The sequence below is a fragment of the Chamaea fasciata genome, unplaced genomic scaffold, assembly GCF_029207755.1.
Source record: "Chamaea fasciata isolate MVZ Bird 193981 ecotype frontalis unplaced genomic scaffold, bChaFas1.0.hap1 SCAF_3, whole genome shotgun sequence".
NCBI lineage: Eukaryota > Metazoa > Chordata > Aves > Passeriformes > Sylviidae > Chamaea > Chamaea fasciata.
This window is the reverse complement of record NW_027094088.1, coordinates 10,445,184-10,468,014: the sequence shown is the minus strand read 5'-3', so window position 1 is coordinate 10,468,014 and position 22,831 is coordinate 10,445,184. Positions and strand designations below refer to the sequence as shown.

At 44.2% G+C, this 22,831-nt stretch overlaps 1 protein-coding gene across 8 annotated transcripts in view; it reads right to left on the bottom strand.

Annotated features, from left to right (window-relative positions):
* RTN4 (reticulon 4) overlaps positions 1 to 22,831 on the bottom strand; it is a 40,947-nt gene that overhangs the window by 4,838 nt on the left and 13,278 nt on the right. For 2 of the 8 annotated variants that reach the window (XM_066177938.1, XM_066177940.1), the window contains 4 exons: positions 21,989 to 22,045; positions 18,745 to 21,186; positions 5,470 to 5,677; positions 3,523 to 3,661 (listed from right to left, as the gene is read on the bottom strand). In XM_066177938.1, the coding sequence (XP_066034035.1) occupies positions 3,523 to 3,661; positions 5,470 to 5,677; positions 18,745 to 21,186; positions 21,989 to 22,045 (2,846 nt within the window). Of the gene's footprint in view, positions 1 to 3,522; positions 3,662 to 5,469; positions 5,678 to 8,859; positions 8,891 to 12,487; positions 17,379 to 18,744; positions 21,187 to 21,988; positions 22,046 to 22,831 lie in introns of those variants that run through there. The other 6 variants (XM_066177942.1, XM_066177943.1, XM_066177946.1 and 3 more) reach the window with 5 other exon arrangements.

The window sequence follows — 22,831 nt, the reverse complement described above, 5'->3', positions numbered from 1 at the left end:
TGCATTAACTGCAAGTAATGCAGTTCTTTATCTGTCAGCACTTTTGAGATGTGACAAAGCAGCACCAGGGAGGAGTACAAAGTTAACCCTCGGAGAGGCTGCACTGTTCCCAGCAGCTGAAGGATTCTGGCAGGTTTCTCCAGGAAAATAAAGCAGATTTTGCTGAACTTCCTCATGATTGATTCAAACCCTGGCCCAATTCTGCCCTGCAATGGCAGGGTGAGCCTGGATCTGACCTCTCTGCACCAGGCATTCAACACTTCCATGTTGGAGCAGCCTGCACATGAGAGAGAGGAAAGGCACCAGCTTGCACTGGGCAAAGAGCCCCCAAGTGTGTGATGGTTCACAATGGTTCTCTTGCATCCCAACAGCGAACCATGACCTGGCCCCCATGGACACAATTCCTGAAGCTCAGCACTACCCAGCCAACTCAGCAGCCAGTAACACTGCTGATGACTCTGCCCAGGGCAGAAAATGTGATTTTACGTAAGCACAGGGGTAATGGGACTCAAATCAATCCCGAAGTCCAACCATTATCAGAACCACCCTGTTTAGTGAGCATTGAATTTATCGTTCACGAAAGAGCAAAATCCAGGAGTTCACATTTGACTACACACAAGCTTTTCTCCACCCAAAGTCTGTCCACAGCAGCATCAGGGCAGAACCATAAACTGCTGCATGTGCAGGTTTTAATCCCACTTACGGTACTGGATGGGAGAGGAACCCTGACCCCACAACTCCTCTCTCTGCATCCCTCTGAGACTTCTAGCAGCTCTCCCAGGATTATCTATCCTGGAGTCCATCTCAACCCCACATTCGCTTACTCTATTTTCTTATAAACTATGCAAACCCAGAGACCCCCACAGACACAAAAATGTTTACCTGAAACACACCTAAGAGACCTTTACAAACACAAAAAACCTGCCCTGAAACACCTCTAAATAAAGCTCTAAGACAAGAAAAAGCAAGCAGAAGGCAACCCAGGATCCACCTCCAGAGCTGATACAGCCTGTCCTACCCGCTTGGGATGAGGGGAAGCTCAGGAGTCAAGCTTGGCCTGACCCTTCCAAGGATGCGTACACCAGTGAAAGGCTTGTGTGGCTGATGGACTGAACCCAGTTTTTCCAGACAAAATGGGCAAATCCAGAAGTGCCCCATGCCCTTTCTTTGCTACAGAATACTCAGAATACAGAGCTCTGTTGAATACAGCCTCAGCTGAGCAAGAGCAGCAGTGCCCAGTGCCAGCACAGCCTTTACCACGACAAAATGCAGCTTCTCCTGGGGCTCTGGCAAGGGCTCCTCTGGAGTTACTCCTCAAGAGCTGTGAGGGATTTCTCCTTGTGCTGCATAAATATTTAGAGTCCATTTTAAGACCTCCCTGACTGAAGCATTGTTTAATAAAGAAGAAAAAAATCTTAACAAGACAGATTTTACAGTCAGAACTATTACACACAATAAACTGACCTGCAGACATTTTCTACATTAGAGCTCTGTAACTTAAATTATACATAAACATGTGGTTTCCTATTGTGAAGATGTTTAAACTACACAAGCCAAGATATTTTTATTTTTTAAATCAGGGCTGTTATATTACATAAGACCCTGGAATCCCAATGTTCTCCTTGAGCACAAACTTCAAAATCAGTAACTTGTGCTTGTGAACTGTCCTGACATTCACTGGGTTCTGATAAAGGGTTGTTTCCAACTACCACAAATTAAACTAATTAACCTACATAAAACATTTTAAATGTCAGAAGGAGAGAGGGGAAATGAATTAGTGCAGCTGAATAAACACGTCTTTCCTATGGACTGTAGCATTTTAACTGAATAGGGAGCCTTGAAGACATTCTGGCTGGAATTAATTCTGCTTCTAACATAATTCCTCCAGAAGGCCTTGTTTTGAGACCAGTGTTCACTGGAACAGCAGTTGGCCGCTCACTGCTTCCTTCTCATTTACTGCAAGGGGTTGGAATCTCTACACAAATGGTGTGAGAAGTGTCTTAACTCAGACCAAGGCACAGATCACAAAGGGCTTAATCAGAAACACAGTGACCTTGTGATTCCCACTTTTTCTGTGCTGTTGATAAATCAGATCCAAACATGATTTTGGCAGCAGCACTATTGATCATGTCTCAAAAAACAACCAGAAAAGGAATGCTCAATCAGCTCCTAAAAAGCCTTTCCCTGCAAAGCCCTTTAGGAGCAGGGAGATTATTGCACAACCCCCAGGCCAATACTCCACCTCCCCTTCTCCTCCTGAGAAAAGAAATCTGTCCCAGGAGCAGCAGAGCCCCCTTACACTTCCTCCTGCTTCCCGAGGGAACTGCCTCACTGCAGGAGCCTTGCAGGGCACCAGGTGCAGCTCTTCTGGCACAAACTGTGCTCAACTTGGAGCATTATGAGAAACTGGATCTACAAACTCTGGGTAAGATTCTGAGATCTGCCTGCAGATTTCTACTGCACAAATACAACAAAGACTTGGACAGCCTTCCTGGTTTTCCCAATGTTTCACAAGAAACCCCTCCCCCAACTCCACAACAACTCAAAGGACTTTACAAAGCACTAAGTAAGGGGATTTACTGCACCATAAATGCAAGTTTTTTCAAGAAGATTAAGCAAATTGAAAAAGAAGTGGACAACACACTACACTGGGTAAAGGAAACACCAGTTTCAAAAGCAAAGAAAGGTGATTAGAAAGGAGAGAATATAATTCTCCCAGAACAAAACTGAAGGGCTTTCAGCCAATTCTCTTATTTTGGAGGCTTTTTTTGTGTGTTTTGTTGGGGTTTTTTTCTTTTTTGTTACATTTGCTTAATTTATTACTATTCTTCACAGTCAGTTGTGCTCTGCCACTCTCAATAAATCCCATTAAATTCTACATGGATGTACTCAAACTGTTACACAGCACTGCTCACACTGGGTAATTTGCAAAACCCCATTTCAGTAATTCCCATCACTAAAAGCAGCAGCTTTCACTCCCAAATCCAGGGGCTGCAACAAACGTCCACCTTCCCAGTAACCCAAGGGCATCACTCAGCCCCCACCATTCCAGCAGAAAGTGGAACAAAAACTCCTGTTTGAGACAGGGAGCTGTGCACTGACCACAAACAGAAAACCAACTCCAAACCAGGCTGGGACAATTTAGCCCAGAGCCAGGTTTTCCAGAGGAACACGCACATCAGTGATACATCCCCAATGCCCAGATTGGAGCATGGCTTGTTGTTTTTGAAAATTCCTGCTGTAAGAGACACCAGCGAGGAGCTGGAACAGGGAGCTGCAGGCAGCCACAGCTTATTTCTGCTTTCCATTTGTATTACCGCTCTGCCCACGTGCAATCAAGTTATCCTTTAGAGTTACCCCTATCACTGCAGGCAGCACTCGATATCCAGCCCTGTGCTGAACACTTCCAAGAGCAAACTACATCTCGTTGTTTACTTAACCAGAGCCACTGCTCATTCTGCAAGGACCAGCAGGCTCTGCTAACCCGGGTCAGCAGCAGTGTCTTCACAGAGGCAAACTCACCTTGAGGGAATCCACCAGGTCATCGACGAGGAAGAGGCGCCGCAGCTCCCGGACGGTGCCGTTCACGTGGCCCAGCACGACGTTGCTGTACTTCTGGATGAGCTCCTCCGACACAGCCACATCGGAGTCCAGGTAAGCCCTGCAGGAGACAGCCAGGAAACCTCCCTGTAACAGTGCTGCCAACTTGATCTAGGTGTTAGAGTATCAATGGAACCTCCTTTTTGCGCTACAGAGAAACAAACTTCACAGTGTGAGGAATACTGAAAAGACAGAACAAAACTAACCTAAGCTATACTTAGTGAACCATTTTTTTTCTCACTGCTATTTACTCAGCCACCTGCACCAGGCAAAAAAGGTGGGCAGGCTAAGAAGGGGAAAAAAATCCTACAAAAGCAATATATCCACTTCTGCCCCTGGAAAGGCCCTTGTGGAGTTACCATTAAGCAGTAACATACTACGGCAAAGCAAAATGAGCTAAATATGTCATTTGCTAGAAAAAATTCTTGCAGCTAGTGAGAGCAGTTTTTTTTACATAAAGATATAAATCCCTATCTGGTTATATGTTCTTTCCACTCCACTGTCACTTATCTGTAGTTGCAGGGACTATTGGCAATTTGGAGTCTTTAAACAAAGTATAAATTATTTACCTAATGTGCACGCTGGAGGCAGAAGGAGCAACGCTGCACATCTGTAACACAGAGCTCATTTTACAGTTGCTAAACTTTTGTTTAGGAGGATTCTGCTTTGGGGTGGTTTTATTTGGGGATTTTGTAGTAAGAAAATTGCACAATGCTCCCATGTATGTCACTTAAGGCAAAGTGAAACATGACCTTGTGGCAAGTCCAAGACAAATGAAAATACTTCAAATGGTAACTGCAGCAAGTGGCCATTTCAAGGCTACATTCTGCCATCCAACCTTGGCTTCCATCTGCTCACCCTTCCTAGCTCATCCACAGGATACTCAGTACCTGCATCAAAAATCCAATTCTTCTCATGGGATTTTTCAGGTAAAAGTATCCTTCTTGTAGCTAAGCTATACAGAAAAAAGTAAGTAACCAGGTATGCTGACCAAGAATGTCTGGAAGGTACTTAGGAATATCAGTATTTTTAGAAAAAAGCTGCAGAAAGAGCACAGGCAGAACAAATTCTGCTTGTTCTTGCAAGAAAAAACTTGAAATTGTTGTTTGGACAAGGAGAAGCAAACACGATTTCAACTGGGAACATCCACCCTAATTGCAGGGGAGGGGTTTTTTCCCCCAGAATTTTGTCCCACAGACTGGCTTCCACTGGAAAAGGAGCCACTGCACATGGTCTGAGAGGAATGAAGGGAAACCTACAGACACACTTTGCTTTGCCTTACAGAAGATGGGAAGAAGGGAATACCACAAAATTAGCAAGAGGGCTGTAGATAGAGGGGGAAACAGGGAGGCTGGAAGGGGAGACTGAGCCACTTCACTCATTAATAACAAGGAGAAGCAAGGCTGGGCAGAGTGGGACATAGCTGACAGGGAAACAGGAAACACACACTCCTACAAGTCCTCCAACACAGATTAATAAGGTTTTATTTCTCTTAGGAGGCAGCTCTGCAGCAGTGGGTATCTGGACTCTGTCACTGACCTCACAAGTGGGGAGAACAGCTACACTGCTGCACACCAAACCACACGTTTTAAGGTCTTAAAAGTTTCAAAAGGATTAAAGTAGCCCTTTGTCATGGTACATTTATTGTGGTTTTGCCATCCCTTGTATCAAGCCCTCAGTCCATTTTTTGTTTTTACCATTTGACTCCTGAGAAAACCTGAAAGTGGGGAACACATTTTTCAGTGCAGAGTCTATTTACGTTATAATGCAACATCTTGCAGCACATGTGTCACCCACTGCTTCTGGCAGCACCAACACTGCTGCTCTCCAAAAGTGCACAATTTTACATAATTGAAAGAAGAACCTCACCTGAAGGGGTGGCCCTCATCAGACTTCTGGATTGCCTGGATAACACCCTTGTATATCCTAAAGCTGATGGTGACAGAGAGCAGGGCCAGGGCAATGTAGGCTGTGACGCTGACGATGCTGAACACTGTTAATGAGAGCAGCAGGAACAAGCTGGCTCCAAACACCACCCCGGTCTTCTTAATGTCTCGCCAGTAAAGGAGGTCAACAACTACAATTTAAAAGAGGTAAGAAATTAGAACAAGACACCTTTGGCATTCATATCAAGGCAGCAAATTTTCATTATTCACTCGACTGCTAAGAGTCACCAAGAGTGGAACTTGTGAGCCCCCATCAAACCAGAGCTGAAATCACAACCAGAAATAGGTTATTTAGTACTGGTTCTGCTCTGGACTTCAGATTATTTGGATTACTGCTATTAGGATTACCCCAGATGCAATTGTTTAAATTTTAAAACAATGCTGCCCTTAAGCAATGTCAGAATTCATCTCTTCAGTTACTGTGCTGTGTTCTGCACCAGAACCACAGCAGTTTGTGCTTCATTTCCTCTCACTGTCGGGCATTTTGCGGAGGTCACTCCCTGGAGAGACTGATTCCAATTCCCTGTTAGGACAGACAACAAGACACCAACAGATCTCTAAATCATTGTATCTTTCCAAGCCTGGTAGAGGCAAAGGCACCGGTCTAAGGCTCGTTAACAGTTCATTTTGTTTTCTTTTGATGGAAGCATTCCCATGGGTTTATAATGTTGATTATGGGTGACAGACTGAGCCATCAAGAAGGAATACTCTCCCTGAAATGCCAATCCAGGCTAAATCTGCTGTGCTCCAATGCAGAAGACTTCATTTGCAAACCAAGTTGAGTTTTCCTCAAGTGACCCTCATTAGAGAACACAATATTATGCCATTTTTAGCATCACTGTTCAAAGCAAAGTACACCCTTGCACAAGGCATAGGTAATGGCTTAACCCATGCACTGCAGATCTGTTTGTTAACAGCAATAATGTACTAGAGACAGCAGAAACATATTGCACTGCACATTTAGTAATCCTGCCTCATCCCAAACATCACCAAAATTAACTGTAAAACAGTATATCACAGCTTGGAACAGATTATTTGGATGACTGTATAAACATTTTAAAAAATAGAATTTATCTATTGTTTCTTGCAGGATGAAAGCGCAGTCATGCACCAACATTCAACACTTGGTAGCCTGTGTAAAGCCAAGTCTGTGTAACCCTTTTGTAAGTACATGCCAATGCCCCCGGGGCTGGGGTGTGTTTTCCCAGACTTTCAAGAGCTGAAGTTCTTTCCAGTTATTCCAAAATGGAAACTATACTGCGTAGCAGGAAAGGTGAAAACCATGATCAGAAAATTGAACCCACCCTAATGCAAAGTATCTAACTCAAATACTTAATTCACATTTCAGCAGAAGTTTCCTGCAGCCCCACAGACAGATCCAGGTTACAGCTGCACCAACACCTTCAATTTATCTCAGATCAGAAGTGCTGCGGAAAGAACAGCCTCACCCCTCCAGCACCATCCATCCCACTCCTTTCTTCCAGCCTGAGTGCCTGAGCTGTGCCAAAACCATCTCAAAGAGCCGGGAGCCAGCCAGATCAGGGCCTGGAACTGCCACCATGTGACTGCACAAACATATGGGGGCAGAGATAGAGCAGCATTGCCCGGAGGCAACGCTCCTGCTCTCCCAGCACCTCCAATCCAAACTCCTCCTCCGACTGCAGCCCAGGCTCCAAGCAACACAACTTTTCCTTAATATTTGTAAAAATCAAACAAACAAAATCAAGCCATTGTAGATCTACTTCTGTCTGGGTTGCAATCCCAAAATTTAACTTTTTCTTTGAGTTCTTCCTTTGCTTCCAGACACAAAAGAGTCTATTATTGTCTCTGTACACCTTGCATTAAACATCAACAAAATTATGTGACTGACATAAGAATCCTTGTAACCTGTAAACCTAAACTGAACTGCAAAGAGCCTCAACACCTGGGTAAGATCTTCACAACCAGTCTTGCCAAAACCAGTTGGTGGATTTTGTGCCCTTAAATCACGCAAGGCATCTTTTAAAACGCCCCCCCCGCCCCCCCTTTTCTTTTGGAGCATTTGCTGCAAGGACTGAAACTCTGTTTATTTTTAAATGCTGCAATTTGAGCATCCGTGCACTCGAATTTGGTGCTGCCCCTGTATCAGGTGACATCCAATGTGAGCCCTGCCCTCTCAGCCTGCAGACAGCATTATTTCTGTAAACGAGCTGCTCCCTCCTCTCTGCACAGCTTTAAAGCTGTGGGTTCTTCCCCCTGCTCCATAGTAAATCACTTATTCCATGCATTAATGCATTATCCTAGTTATAAGGAATGTAAAGAGAGTAATTCATCTGTATGACAGTTCCAGAATGCCAGAAACAAAGGAACACTGCTGGAATTAAAGCACACAGCTAAAGTCAAATGGGCCTTTAGCGACCCACCAAGTCTTTTGTTCTCGGTAATCAATATGAAAAATCCCCTCGCCAGAAGCTCCCTGACCAGAGTTACGCTGCACATAAAACATTTTTCCTCATTCCATCTCCGCTCCTTTTGGAGAACGAGCGAACAAGTGTCGGCTTAATGACATATGGATCTGGTTTCATCGTAAATTCCTCAAAGGAAATTCGATGTTTAACTCACTGAAAAACTGCTTTGCAAATCTGCAGTCCAAGAAAGCAGATGAAGCCACTGATTTGTATTCTCCAATTGATCAGAAACAAGTGATTTGTATTTATTTTTAAAGGAAAAGATTGAAAGCATTACTAGAAGCAGCTTTCTGGCTTTAACTTACAAGCAAGATATTCACAGCAGACTAAAAATAAAACCAGAAAACAAAAACTCCAAACCAATTTTCAGTAACAGCCCTGCAAAATCTTTCCTTATGGAAACCCTTCTGAGCTGCATTTCATACATTATCAAGTGTAATAAAATAAATAATATTAATGCACGTCTTGCAGGCCTCTTCTAAAACAAGAACAGCTGCCTACATTTGGTAAGCACGAACTGTCACTTGGCACGTCTAAAAATAGTCCTGTACCATCCGTGCCTTACATGCACAACTCATCCAATTACATTTTGCTTTTAAAGCAAGTGCTGCGATAGCTTTGGAGCTGTATTTTTTAGTCTTTTCCTTTCCGATATTTAACTTAAAACTGAGCAAGTCACATCAGGTTTTGATGACAAAAACAAAGCGGTCTGATATATTTAACGTGATAATCCTCTCTCTAAAACCCCTGAATCAAGCAACCCTGTCTTGTTGGTTTGGGTTTTTTTAGAAAAAGAAATTAAAAGCGAGACCTACGAGCGAGTAAAGCTCACGTGTACCAGAGAAAACCAGGAAAAAGGGACTAACCCATTTTGGCATCCATCTTGAGCGTGCTGCAAGCACCAAGCCCGGGCACGGCTCGATCCCGGCGCTTTCCACTTCCTGCGAGGGCACTCGGAGGTCGGAGCTACGCAACCTCCGCCCGCTGCCATCCCAAAGGCAGCGACGGCCGCGCCGCCAATGGCCGCCTGCGCGCCAAGTCCTTGGAATGCAGCTGCGGAGCCACGGGCCCCCTGCACAATGAACAACTCGCCTCTATCCAGTATTTACAGCCCAACAAACCCCGCGCTTCAGCGCCAAAGAAAGGCTGTTTGTGTCAGAGGGGAGGGGAGAGGGGGAAAAAAAAACCACTGTACGATTTACAGGCGTTGTTACACTGGAACCTTTCTGTGATGTGAAAGGTAGGCACGGATCCTTTGTATTCTCCTAATCGCGGCGAGGAGGCACAGGGAAGAGCCTTTTGTGGCTTAGCGTTGTGCCGATAGAGAAATGGGACAGCAGCGCTGAGAACGAGCAGCTTTAAGCACGGCTGCGGCGCAATGTCCCATCTGTCACCAAGCAGGAAAAGCTGCTGGGAAGAAAATCCACAAGCACAAATTCCTCTGCATTTCTTCTCAGAGAGGCCTTTTCCACTTACACGTACTAAACTTCATATTCACAAAGGATGTGATCTTCGGGGTTTTTACTTATTTCTGTGCAGAGAATCTGAGTGCTGGCCCTGCAGTTCCACTGGAGTGGGGCAGCCTCGGTTAGACACAGCCCAACCGCCAGGAGAAGCCATCAACCATCCAGGGGTTGGTGTGTCGAGCACCACCACAGACTGTTTCTTGCACCAGGATGATTATTCAAAATCCTGGTTGACATCCTTCAAGGAGCAGAGACTGGGCCACAGAATTGCAGCCTCCATTTACCCTCATCAGACACAATGGAAGCCAGTTTGGTCCTTAACTGTCTCCTTGCAGGCCAGGAACAACCACCAGCCCCTGGCTGGAGAAACTGGGTGGTGACAGCAGGACTGCAAGTGGTGCCAAGCAAGTGGGACTGCCACCAACAGAGCTGTCCCTGTCCCAGGAACAGGCACCCCTGGGCAGCAGCGCTGGACCGATGGGTGGGCGGCTCCAACTGGGTGCCAGAGGGCACAGAGCAAGGCTGCACCATGCACAGCTCAGGCTTGGCACATCTGCACCACAACCCCAGCACAAAAAGTGATACAGATTTCGCAAGTACATGCTAGAACAACAAGGCAAACACTACCAGAGCCTCAAAAAAAACCCAACAGAAACCCAAAAAACCCAACAAAAACCAACCAACAAACAAAAACACAAAAACAAAACAAACAAACAAAACAAAACCCAAACCTATCCCAAATACTACCTAATGAGCCAAAGCAACGTTTTCCTTTCGTTTCTACTTGACCAGATACCTGTGCATGTGTGCACCATGTACCTTCTGGGAAAACCATTCCAAAGCCCCAAATACTCATGATAAACGTTCCCTATGCAGTCTTTGCTGTCAGTTAACTAAGTTAAACCAAAATTGAGAGATATTTCTGCTCATTAATTAGAAAAGAATCCTGGGATAACCTGGAAGTATAGCTGTGCTGTTCACCATACCATCATATCAATATTCAGCCATTAAAACCTGACAATTCCTTGAAATCATTAAAAATTAAATTAAAAAAATGTTACAGTTTAGTACCAATTACTCCCTAGGGCCTATCTTCAAGAGCATTAAAAATTAAAATCATGCTACTCCCAGGGTAGATCTATTTCATCCTATCTATCCAGATGATCAATACCACAGGTATTAATCAATGCCACAGGTTGTACCACTTGCATTATGCTTGTTCCTCAACTACAGCACATTAACCAAATCTAAAGTTAAGATTATATTCATTAGGAAGTAGTGTTTCAGCTGCAAAGTCCAACTACGAACCATACTTTTTGCTCTTCTCTGGTTTTAGATTTAATTATTTTTTTAAAAGTAATTTTTTAGCATGGAAAGAAGCATGTTGCAATATTTGCTTCTGTATTTATTTTGGGGCTTGATGAATAGTGCAATCAGTCCCTGAACTTTACCCATCATTTTCCATGCCACTGGAGCCTGACCTAAGGAAGGAAGAATGCGAAACACAGCGTCTTCTTCTTGTTCTAAACAAAAGAACAGCTCCAAACCAGGCTTCAACAACAGCTGCAAAAGGAAATGAACCAGGGTCTTCTGCTTCCCCAAAAACTTTCATTTCTGCTTCCATTTTCTTTTAGACCTGATCTCTGCTCAGGATGGGCAATTCAGGGGTTATAAACCAAAACAGACTCCATTATTCTCAAGGCCTCAAATTCCAGGGTTGGAAATGTGCTTTCAGCTCAGCACTACCCCTGCCGGGCTGGTTGCAAAAGAAACCTGAAAATTTGGCCTGAACACAAAAAGGCCTTTTGATTTTTACCAAAACCTTGTGCCCTCACCCCCCTCTTTATTTTTCTTTTTTCCTTTCCTTTTTTTCTTTCCATTCCTGAGAATTTCAGGCCTGACGTATAAAGCCTTGAACATTTAAATTACATAAACATCGACAACATATTACTAAACACTGCACAATATTTTTTTCCTAATAATTTACAGTCCTTTAATGAAAGATTAAACTTTAAGAACCTGATTTTGCAGGGGAAAAGTGTTTTCACCTTCAAGACATTTTTTTTGTGCTATATATTTAGGTTCTGATAAAGCATTCTATGGATTTCAGAGAGCTGGCAATTTTGCCCAAGCAGAAAAAAATATTAAAAACCCAGATTTTGAACAATAATTCCCAAAAAAGGAGGAAAAATTTCACAGGCACCAAGCACAACAGGGCCCTTTAAAATATATTTAACTATCCAAAGATGATTAAATTTTTTTAAAGCTTGTCCTGTTGATAAAGTATGAAGATTACTTATTCAAATAAGGCTTAAACTCTAACACACTGAGCACTAATGTAATGATCCACAGAGATTTACACTGGAGATCTCCCATTGGTGCTTACAGGAACAAAGGTCATCACCACACTAATTTAAGGTTAGCTACTTATTTACCTACAACAATTTGATATTATGGCTGTAAATTCTGAAAAATCAAACACAGTTTTACCTAGAATTTGGCAGAATTATGAAAGATCCAAAGCAAAAGGGATTAAGGGTAGATTTCAAACAGATTTTTAGAGAAAATACCCCCAACCCCTGCTGTAAGCCTGCATGCAATTTCTCCTCTTAAAAATATTAAAACATGACCTGCAGGTTACGTGGGGTGTTTCAGTTAACAGTTGGTATCGTTAGATTATTAAAAATCTCGAAATTTCCAAGGACCACAGACTAAATTCGGACTACGCCGGTATTTGTGCTGAGCATACCAAAAGAAGCCCTTCATTAATATGCTCTGTAGGACTGGAAAAGATCTGCAGTGTCACACGAGCCGTTTCACCTATATAAATTATTTATTCTTCTTCATTGCTCGTATTTACCCATTTTAGTCTGCAGCTTTTATAATTCTGCACGTGGCACAAAGAGAGCCCACATCTTCGGCTACATTTCACAATCAAATAAATGCATGCTACAGACACCATTTACTAAAAACAACCCGCGGCATCTCAAAATAATCAAATAAGGAAAAAAGGTGAAAGAATAAATACCCTTATCCTTCCAACTGCTCGGCTGACTGTCCATCTCTCCAGCTGGGATTATCAATTATGCATTCCAAGAGGGGAGAGCTGCGGGAGAAGCGCCCTACAGCCCAGGGAGGGAACCATGGGCTTCCCCGGGCTCCGCAGTGGTGCTGCACTGGTGCTGCAGGAGCGGGTCAGCTGACGGGGTGTGGAGCTGACGCAGTGCTGGCACCGCACGGCCCCGCTGCGCCCGGCGCAGCCCCGAGCGCCGGCACGGCGGGAGCGGCTCCTCCCGGCACGGCGGCCCCGCTGCACGGACGGCAGCGAGGGCTCCGAAGCCCGGCCGCACTAAGCGGCTTTTTGCGGCCCGGCTAAAAGTAGTCAGCAGACGAGCTTTAAATAGATTGCTTTTCAATCAGCGGTTCAAAGGCGTTTACAAACCTCCCAGATGTATGGCTTCCCCTCGGGTTTCTGTAAACTAATGTCTGCCTGCTGGAAGACTAACAGAGACATCTTTGTAACGCTTCTCCCTTCACAACAAGCAGCGTGAAGGGAAACAGAAAAGGACCCTTTCTGTGCCTGGAACGAAAGCAGAGGCTCACGAAGAACACGATTGATCCTTTTGCTGGTATCTTCAGTCCCCAGGAGCTGCTCAGCCATATTGATTCCTCTTAAGGAAGGCTGCAGAAAAAGTTACTCAGCCCTTTACCTAATTCCTACAAGCGAACACCTTCCCCTTTTCTATTTTACATCAGCATTCTCTGTCGGCAGCTGGTGACCTGACAATTAACTGTTCCCTTCATTTAAATAAAAACAAGAACCTGACAGTTTACAGTACCAACATATAGAAAGTAACATATGGAAAGTATTGCACAAACAGGAGAGGAGCCTGAACTACAACTCCAAATCAGAAAAAGAAGAGCTGTGGGAATCCTGTTGTCATTTTGTTTCCATCCCTGCTAAAAAAAAACATAACTTCTTTCCCAGCATGGAGTTTCTTCTTAAGATCTGGAACCAACAACAGAAAGCTAAAACCTTCCCAGGACTGCTCCAGAGCCTCTTAAAAATCTAGTACACCATTTTCTTAAGAACTAGAAAAGGGCATTCCCACATTTCCACGAAAATACTGTAGACCAGGAGGGGCTAGAGATCCTGATTCAGACTGTAAACAGACAGTTTTACTTTTCATTAGAACAATCTTACACTGAGAAAGATTACTATAAAGAGACCCAAAAGCCCTGGTTTTGACTTCAACTGCTACATAAATTTAAGGCCTCCTTTGACAGCAAGACCAGTTACATATTTTTTTAACTTATGCAAAGATGTGCATTTCAGTTCCAATTTCAACAGGTAAATCCAAACAAATACAAAATAGGAGGGAAGTAGGGAGTGTATATTCAAACATCACAGTGCAAGTGAATGTGACAAGTTCCACTGTACAAAAAAAAAAAGTACAAAACACATCTGAAAATATGCTTCTGTCTTCAAGCTGAACTGGAAACCACCAAAACCTGTGAGTCCTCCTCAGTATTTGCACTGTCACTAAATTTGCCAAAAACATCATCCTTCCAAAGGTCTTTCCAGTAATTCTCATATTTCTAAAGATACCCAAATAAAGCCTCTTCATTTCATATTTATATTCCTTAGATCTTATGCTTAAAATAGTGCATTTATGCAACTCTGTCTAACTAGAGTTTGTTGTGGCCACAGCAGAGCAGCTGCACCAGCAGTCCTGCTTCTCCCATCTCCAGTGTGCCCTCACTGCCCTCCCTCTCCCCCTCCCCAGGAGCTCCTCCCTGGCCTCCAGGTCCTCCTCTTTACTTCTCTGCATACCCAGTGTTCACTCTCACCACTCTACGCAAACACGCCCGTAACAAATCCATCTCCCATTTCAGGCAAGAGGGGACCCCACTCTGCATACAAACTGGGCACCAGCACTGCCAAACCTCTGGAGAAGCTCTGTTTTCAGCGGGGATATTGCACACACCTGCCTCTACAGCACGTTTGAACACCAAGTACAGAGGAGGTGGCATTATCAGGTCCCCCAGACAAGTCAGACACAATCAGTTCTGGACATGTGTCACGGCACGCCCCAGGCTCCGCAGGGCCGCTGCCTGGCAGGGCGAGTGCTGTACTCGCTCATTAATCACACATTAAATCACCCAGAGCTGGGCCACTGAGAACAGCAGTGCACTGCACCTTCCCTCTGCTCTCCCTCAGTGCCGGTGCCTATCCGCCAAAGTTAGGAACTTCGCCCAAATGCTCCATTTTCTCCCTAATTCTGCCACTCTGAAGGAACTTTCTTCTGGCTTTGCTCTTTTAACAGCCTCAGCAACGTAAATCTTTACCTCTCAATAGGGGTCACAAGAGCCCTAATGAAACACAGCAGGTCTGTGTCTTTCCTTCAGAAAAAACTCACTCATTCGGTTTGTTTTTTTCCTTATTCCTCCTCCTCCACAAATTCTCTGCCCTCTGGAACTCTCAATTTATTACTATTTACCTGGTAACATAAAAGATTACCTGAACAAGCAAAGAATCTAAGAATACAATGAGATGAAATCAAATCAAGATACTTCATATTAAATTAAATAGAATTTTACCAATCTGCTTCTGAAAGAAACTCAGAGACATTCCAAGGCATTTTTTCTCCAGTGAAAAACAACAAACAAAACCAAACACCTCCCATCTGCTGAGTGGCTCCATTTAACTCACTACAAACACAGAAAATAACAGAAATTCCCCAAATGGGTACAGCTGGTATCAGGCAGAACTTCTAATGTCCTTTAAGCTTTACACAACTGCAATGACCTGGTTTATTTTACAGCATTACAGGAAGTATTTGATTACTGCCCCCATGTTGTAGGAGGAAAAAGGAAAGATTCATCATTAGTACCATACTCTCAAAGCACATTTCCCACCTGGGCTTCACCTTTGTATTTGCCCCCTCAAGAAAATCCAGGAAATCTAAAATATCATTAATTAGCTGCATTTCTGAGGGCCTGTAATGGAGGCAAATAAACCAGTTAGATTTAATCTGAAGGGAATGTCTACAGAAGTGGTGGTCAAACCCACAATGAAACAAGGGTGTTCTGGGGAAACTGAGGTGACTTGATGGTAAAGATCTCAACATTACTTCCAAATATTATTGTGATGTTCAACATGGACAGAGTGAGGGATTTAAACTGCCAATTTCCATTTTAGTACATAACTTTGTTGTGGCCAGAGGTTTTGAGTCTGTAATTCAATAATACCAAAAACTTCCACATCCCATCAATGAAAACCAGGTTTGTGGAAAGCATGGGCTTGGGAGGATTAATGATCTGTATGAGCAGAAAGTCTGTACAACAGAAGGGCTGAGATACATAACGTGTATATTTAGCTTTTACGTCTCAGACTCATTTCAGGAGTTGGGAATTTCTCCAAACCTGGATGGCTCCCTTCCCGTCCAGCAGGCGCTGAGGTTCCACCTCGGTGACAAACACTAGATGGCATTAAAGCCCTGTCACACAGGCTGGCCCTAATCCACGGCTCCCCAGTGCCTGCTGCACTGGCCTGGTGCTCACGCCTCTTGCGGGAGCTGGGGCAGCAGCACCTGAACCCACGGAAACTGCCCTCTGAGGTCACATCTTACCAGGCAGTGCATTGTTGGAGCTCAGGAATTCGTATTTGAGGTCTGGTGAGGGTGACAGAGAAGCAAGGCTATTTGCTCAAAGCCAAATACAGCAGGTACTGAGAAATACAAACTTGGGGAAAAAAATATCACTGTATTCAAGACAGCAGAAATCGGCTGGTGTTGCAGGCGTGTTTGCCCTTAAAATTGTTCCAGTTACCTACAGTTCTGTATTTGAGTTTGGGTTTTTTTGCTTTTGTGTGTTTCTTAAATCTGTCCAGGTTACCCAAGGGTGTGCCAGGCACCACTTAACAAACCTCCTCCTACCCAGGAGGCTCTTCAAAGGTTTACATTTGCTTCAGTGGAGTGGAGAAATTTTAAAAGTTTCTGCAACCATTTTAGAATCCCTGCTAGCTCCCCACAGCCCACTGGGGCTGTGGGAAGTTACAACACACTGCCATTTAGGTTAGCTTCCAGAAAATAGCACTGTTAAGTAAGCATTCCACAGCCTTGGATTTAAGTGCACCAGTAAGGCAGCTCAGATTAAAGCTTTAACAAGCATCAGCCACACCATCACACCAGCTGAATTCCACAAGTCTTAAGACACAGTGAAATCTATTTCAGTTCCACTGATGGGTAGGGGAAAAAAAACCCAAAGAACAAAGGTAGACTCAGAAGGCCAAACACATGCACACATGCACTTGGCCTTGTGATGAACAATCCCTCCTTGTTAGTTCTTCAATGATGCTCTGAAACTGTGCCTAAGCCGGGTGGTATTTAAAGCTGACAACTGATGTTGTTTGTGGCTTGTCTCAGAAGTCCAGTTCTGTATTTTGCAACACAGCAGCACGTAGAGAAAAAAAAAAAGGCCCATTTTTAAATTCATATTCTCATCTGTTTAATTGGTATTCTCATCTACTTGCTTAAAGCAAGTGTTCCTCTAGTGTAAAGCAAAAAATTTTCTTCCCAAACAACACAGCATGTCAAAAATGAAAACTGCAGCTGCTCTCCAGAGTGAACACAATACTGAGAGGCTGCAGCTCCCCAGCCGAGCTCACAGCACACTGGACCAATCTGGGCCCTGTCCCTGCACTGGGCCATGGACGGGAGAGCAATGACACTATTCAACTCCTCTCTGCTCTGGCAGCTGGCTCTCTGCAGCTTCTGTGGCAGCTTCCCATGGATGGAAGAGCAGCAGCTGTGTCCTCCTGAGACCCATAGTGAGGGGCTGCCTTCCCCAGGCAGGGACTTTCCACCTCCAGCCTGCTACATCTATGCAATGATTAAAGACCCTCTGCAAAGGCCTCCCTTTAAAAAAAAAAAAAAAAAAAAAACTATCACTAAAGATCTTATATTAAGTTCAGTGTTTTGCCTTTTTTTTTTTTTTTTTTAAAGTAGACTGGGCTCTAAGCAATTAACCCCTTGACATGAAGTCCAAGACACACAGCTGCTCTCTAAACAGTTCTGTCTGCTGGAAGCCTGAGGAGCCTTCACAGAACACACAGACACACAAAGAGTTTTAGCAATGCAGGTTATCAATGAAGTTTTACCCCAAGGGAAAAGCAAAACTCTCTTTCTGCCTTACCTGTATGTATAGAGGAAGTGAGACAGGAGAAATAGCAAAGGTAAATATAAAAAATACATCTTTACCTTATTTCTCAAGCCTATTTCAATTGCACCAACACTAATGTTCACTTCAACATACACCTGCTGTTCCTTTCCAACTCAGGCTACTCTGTAATCCTATTTTATGAACTGCATAAATACAGTACTGCTGCTGAGTCAAACTAACTCCTGCTTTTCTGTTTAGAGCACTGTGCTTTCTGCAGTAGCTGTTTTTTTTGGTGTGATTGCTTCCGGTCAAAGCTTAAGTAGCAGCAGAGTGCTGCATTTTCAAAAAGCAACATACTCCTCTAGTCTACAAAAAGCTGGAAATTCATGAGATGTTCAGTTTAGAGGAAAGAATACAACTTCCTGCTACTGTAACTGCACATTACTGTAAGAAAAATTAACTACACTGAAGTGTAAGCCCCACCTGAAACGAGAAACAGAAGTTAATATCTGTGCTGTACAGAAACCAATTTTAGTGTTTGCAGAACACTCTACTTCTTAATGACCACTTTTCCAGTAACCTGCATACTAAGCTCCCTCATATTCACCACTTGGTTTAAATCACCAGCCTTCATCTAACACAGGCTGGAGATGCACAGGCTATTTTCCAGATTCCAGGCACATACAGGAGCAGCAGGGGTATTTTCCTGAGTTGTACAGTCTGATGTCTAAACTGTTAATGAAAAGGAAGAAATGTCTCTTCAAATCACATGCACACGGCATCCCAGATTCACAGTTTGCGAGGCCACCCCATGCCCAGCCTGTGGGCAGCCATGGAAGGGCCTGCAGTGAGCGGTCACTTATTTCTGCATCAACAGACCACGAGCAGCAGAGCAGGAGAAGAAACCTGGAGATGCTGAGTCCATCCCTGATAAATAGAAAAAAGGTACTAAAGCAATCAAAACATGAAAAAGGTACAAGTGCAGGACTGACATTTTCTGTTACCCTTGGCCAACAAAGAAGTTTACAGAAAATGATTCAAAAAGAGTAAGTCAAGACATGCTTAAGTTTAGCTAAAGGATTACGCAGATCAGCAAACTGCAAGACAGCATACACAGATTACCTGAAGACTTATTCAGCTTTGCTGAAAATACAGCAGTAGGTTTTTTCTTTTCTTTAACAGAAGCAGCTTCTTTCTCAGCTTCCTTCTCAAAAGCTCCTGGTTTTACTACACTGACTATCTCTTTTTCAGCAGATAAAGGTGAGGTATCTGTGGCTGGTAAGGACATGGTGGATACTTCAGGCACTTCTCTGTCCACAGCCTCCAAAGACTTTTTCGAGGAATTGGTATCTTCCTCAGCTTTTACTTCTACATTCTTCACAGACAGATCACAGGGCAGCTCTGGGCAAGGCAACTGCCTCTTCTCACCCTGGATCACCTTACTGATGTCTTCACCTTCATCTTTGTGCATTAATTCTTGGTCAGTGCCTTCCATCGCAAATTCAGGAGCAGTTTTAGGATGACCCAACATCACAAAGTCTTCTTCCACTGAGACTGGGGAAGACTCCATGGGTGAGAGAGCTTTGTCATCTCCTGGTTTTGGTTCCATAGCAACAGATATATCAGCTGAATAAGCCAAAGCATCCAGCTCTTCCATTTGAAGAGGAATCTTATCTGCCTTGGCTATTTTTGCAGGTATTGGCTCAGATGGTAGAGCAGCAACAATTTTGGAAGAGTCCAGCTCAGGTTGGAATGACTCCAGATAAGGCTTGCCTGTGGCAGCTACTGAATCCACCAGTCCTTCCTCATGTTCTTCATCGCTTGCAATACTCTCAGTGGATTTACTTTTAAAGAGGAGAGATGGATCTTCATTCGCTTCCTCAGCAAAGTCAGATATCATCTGGCTATTAAACAGGCCAGCTTTTCCAAACTGTGGAGACAGGGTTCCATCTAGTTCCTTGTCTTCAAGCACATCCTGAGAAATGCTTTCTGTTACCGGTGTCTTTGAATACTCTGTGAAAGAGGGAGAAGGAGATTCACCAGAGACCTTTGTTCCCTTAATTAAGTCGCATGCAATAGATATATAAGGAGTCTCCAGATCTTCAGGAGTGGTGCTACTCTCACCAGCAGGTTGTTTAAATGCCAACGTCTCCTTTGCTTCCTGGGCCTGTGTCAGTGGTACATTCGCTGCCTCTTGGTACACAGGAGGTTTTTCAGCCTCTTTTACATTCTCATACTTGGCAGTGGGCATAAATGTCTCTAGCGGGGAAGCCTCCAGCTGCACAGCAGATGCTTCTGCCCCAGCAGTGCCAGTGCTTAGCGGAGCTTCCATAACAATATCCGGCAGTATTGGCGATGGAGCAGCTTCTGAGCCTTCAAAGGAGGGGCAAATCTGTGCTGTGGGTTTCAGAGTCTCCTGCGCTGCCTCAGAGGTTTGCACTAAATCGATCTTGGTTTCATAAGCCAGTTTTGTGCAGGCTGCATCATGCATCTCATATGCCTCCTGCACCAGGTCAGGAGTGAGACCCTCGGGCATGTTCGCAGTGCTGTCAGGCAGCACGGGTGGGACCCTCTGTGCTTTAGGAGGGTCAGCTCCCTGCCCTTCCTGCCCAACTGCTCCAGCAGCAAAATTACCTTGTTCTGGGCCTGTCTGAGCTTTCAGTTCTGCAATTTTTTTCTCATCGTCGGTTCTATTTTCTGAAGTGCCCTCCTCTAGTGGAGAAAGAGATTTACCTTTGTTACCACTAGGACTTGGAGAGGAGTCAAATTTAGTACAAGTGATGTAAGTCTGTGAAGGTTCTTTTACAGCTTCTGGGGTGCTTGGGAAAGAGGGCTCTTCAGCACTGCCTTCACTCTCTCTTTCGTAATCCTTCTGCACATTCAGCTTACCCACACCATATTTGTCATCCAAACTGCTCTCCAGCTTGGCATCTATCTTACTTTCGGCATCCTCTCTCAGGCTGCTCAGTCCGTGACTAGCACCTTTGACTTCCCATATCGGCTCAAATGGTTTGAAGTCTGCATATTCTTCCCTCCTAAGAGGGTCTTCTTTCAGCACCCCTTTTTCACCATGATCACCACCTCCTCTGTGCTTGTCTTTGTTATAGAAGAGATCTTCCTCGTTTCTTTCAAATAAATCTTGGGGAGATTCTGGAGACATTTTCAGCTGCTGGGCAGGCATTTTCTCCAGGATAGGTAATTCGTCAGGGCCCTCTAGCTGTGTTTTTTCTTTAGCTGGAGATAAAACGGCTGCTTCTTCTTTAGCAAATGGGGGTTGTGAGTATTTCATCTCTGAAATGTCTTTATCATTTCCCTCTGCAAGAAAAGGGTTTCTGGCATTTTTCATAGGTTCTTTATAAACCTCACTGGAGCTTTCTTTGTAAGTGCCTCTTGCAGAAAATCCATCTGAGAGGGTACCAAAGGCTGCGTGCTCTTTAAAGGGATCAGCTGAGAGAGGAGAGAAGGAGGGAAGAGAAGGAGCAGGATCAAGCGGAACTGCAGTAAAATCCTCTTGACCAAGCGACTTAGTGCTACCTGGCTGCTCCTGCAAGTCCATAACTTTTTCTGTGACCATGGATAGAAAGGAAAGTTAGAGAATGCAAGTGCTCTCAAAGTCAGTGCAAACTTTCAACAAGTTCTCATGATTTTAGCTACTAAAAGGCTCTTCCAAGGTCTAGCATGGATACTATGAACCATTAATACATGGTATCACTTAAAGCTATTCTACTTTGCTTCTAGGAGAGAAGTAAGCAAGAGGCTCAAGAAGCAGCAACTTTATGCAGTGCAAAGATCTCAGTAAAGCTGAAGATGCCAGACAAGTACAGAGGGCAATATTAACAAAGCCAGAACAGGAGGGTGGCAAGGGGAGACAGAGAGAGGGGGCGTATGGCTGCCTGGGCATAAACATACACAAACGTGTGCCAGCAGTCTTTTTTTAACACCTTTTATAAAATGGGAATTTGTGGATGGTGCACCTAATAAAAACCACTAAATCAATACTACAGATGCAAATTTTACTTCTTTAAAATAGTGCAGAAAGTTACTATAGATTAAATCTTTCTGCTAAATCAGTAAAGCAACTATGCTCTGATGTGTTAACCTGTTAACAGTTTCAACTTCTCTCCTACATCAAGGGTCCAAGAATTCACAGATGGCTGTATCTTGTTTATGAAACAGTTTACCATGTAAACAAATGAATGCATATTAAAATCTGGAATAGATCAACCAAAAAGTCAACACTGAAAAATGTGACAGAGGCTATTCTTGGACCCATGCTGACTTTTAGTAGAGGCAGACTAGTGGGAGAGGGTTAATGAGATCAGGAAGGCAGGAGGTACTCAGACAAAGGGGAGCAGAAAGAACTTGCCTGCAGAGGAGTGCATCAGAGGCGCAGATGTAGCAGGAAGAGCAAAAAGGGTCTCATCTGAAAAACAAACAAATAACCTCAGCAGAAGGAAGGGCCAGGGTGAAGAGGGGAGAAGCATACAAGGAGTCAGTTCCCAGTAAACCCAACAGATCCACAGCCAACACCCAAGAGAACCAGGGAACACCATCATCAGAGCCAGGTGATTTGGGAGAGCCAACACCCAGATTTCCCCATTCACAACGGGATCTTTACTGAGGGATCTCCACCCTCCAAGCCATTGACCAACCATAGGGTGAGACACACCTTGGCAGCTGCTCTTATTTTCATTCCCTGACAGTGCACACCACTGGGCAGCTACACCTGCCATTGCCAGTGGCACACGGTCCTTACTCAGCTCTCCCCACCCAAGGTCTCCTCCCACCCCCACACTTGTGTGAGAGCAGCCCCAACAAACTCAACCAAACACTTGGTGAAAGTTCAGATGACTAAAGCAGGCTCTGAAACACCCCACAAACACAGCACTCCTCAGGCACAGCCATACTGGGCCATACCATCTGCTTTATGTCTTTACTCTTTTCCTTTTGGTATTATACAGACAAGCCCCCAGCAGAAGTCATTATTTTTAAAGCCTTTTTTGGCTTTAATGATCCAAAAAAGCATATTTGGCTTTGCTGACAAGACAAACTCAGTTCTCCAACTTCCACTCAGAGCTGCAGTACCAGCCATCATAAGAAAATAGGCAAAGCAAAACCAGTCCTCCTCTGGATTTCTGTGTCAGCAGCAGTGTTTTTGCCAGGTCCATCATGGCTTATTGGCTTTACATTGATGTGAGAATACTACCAT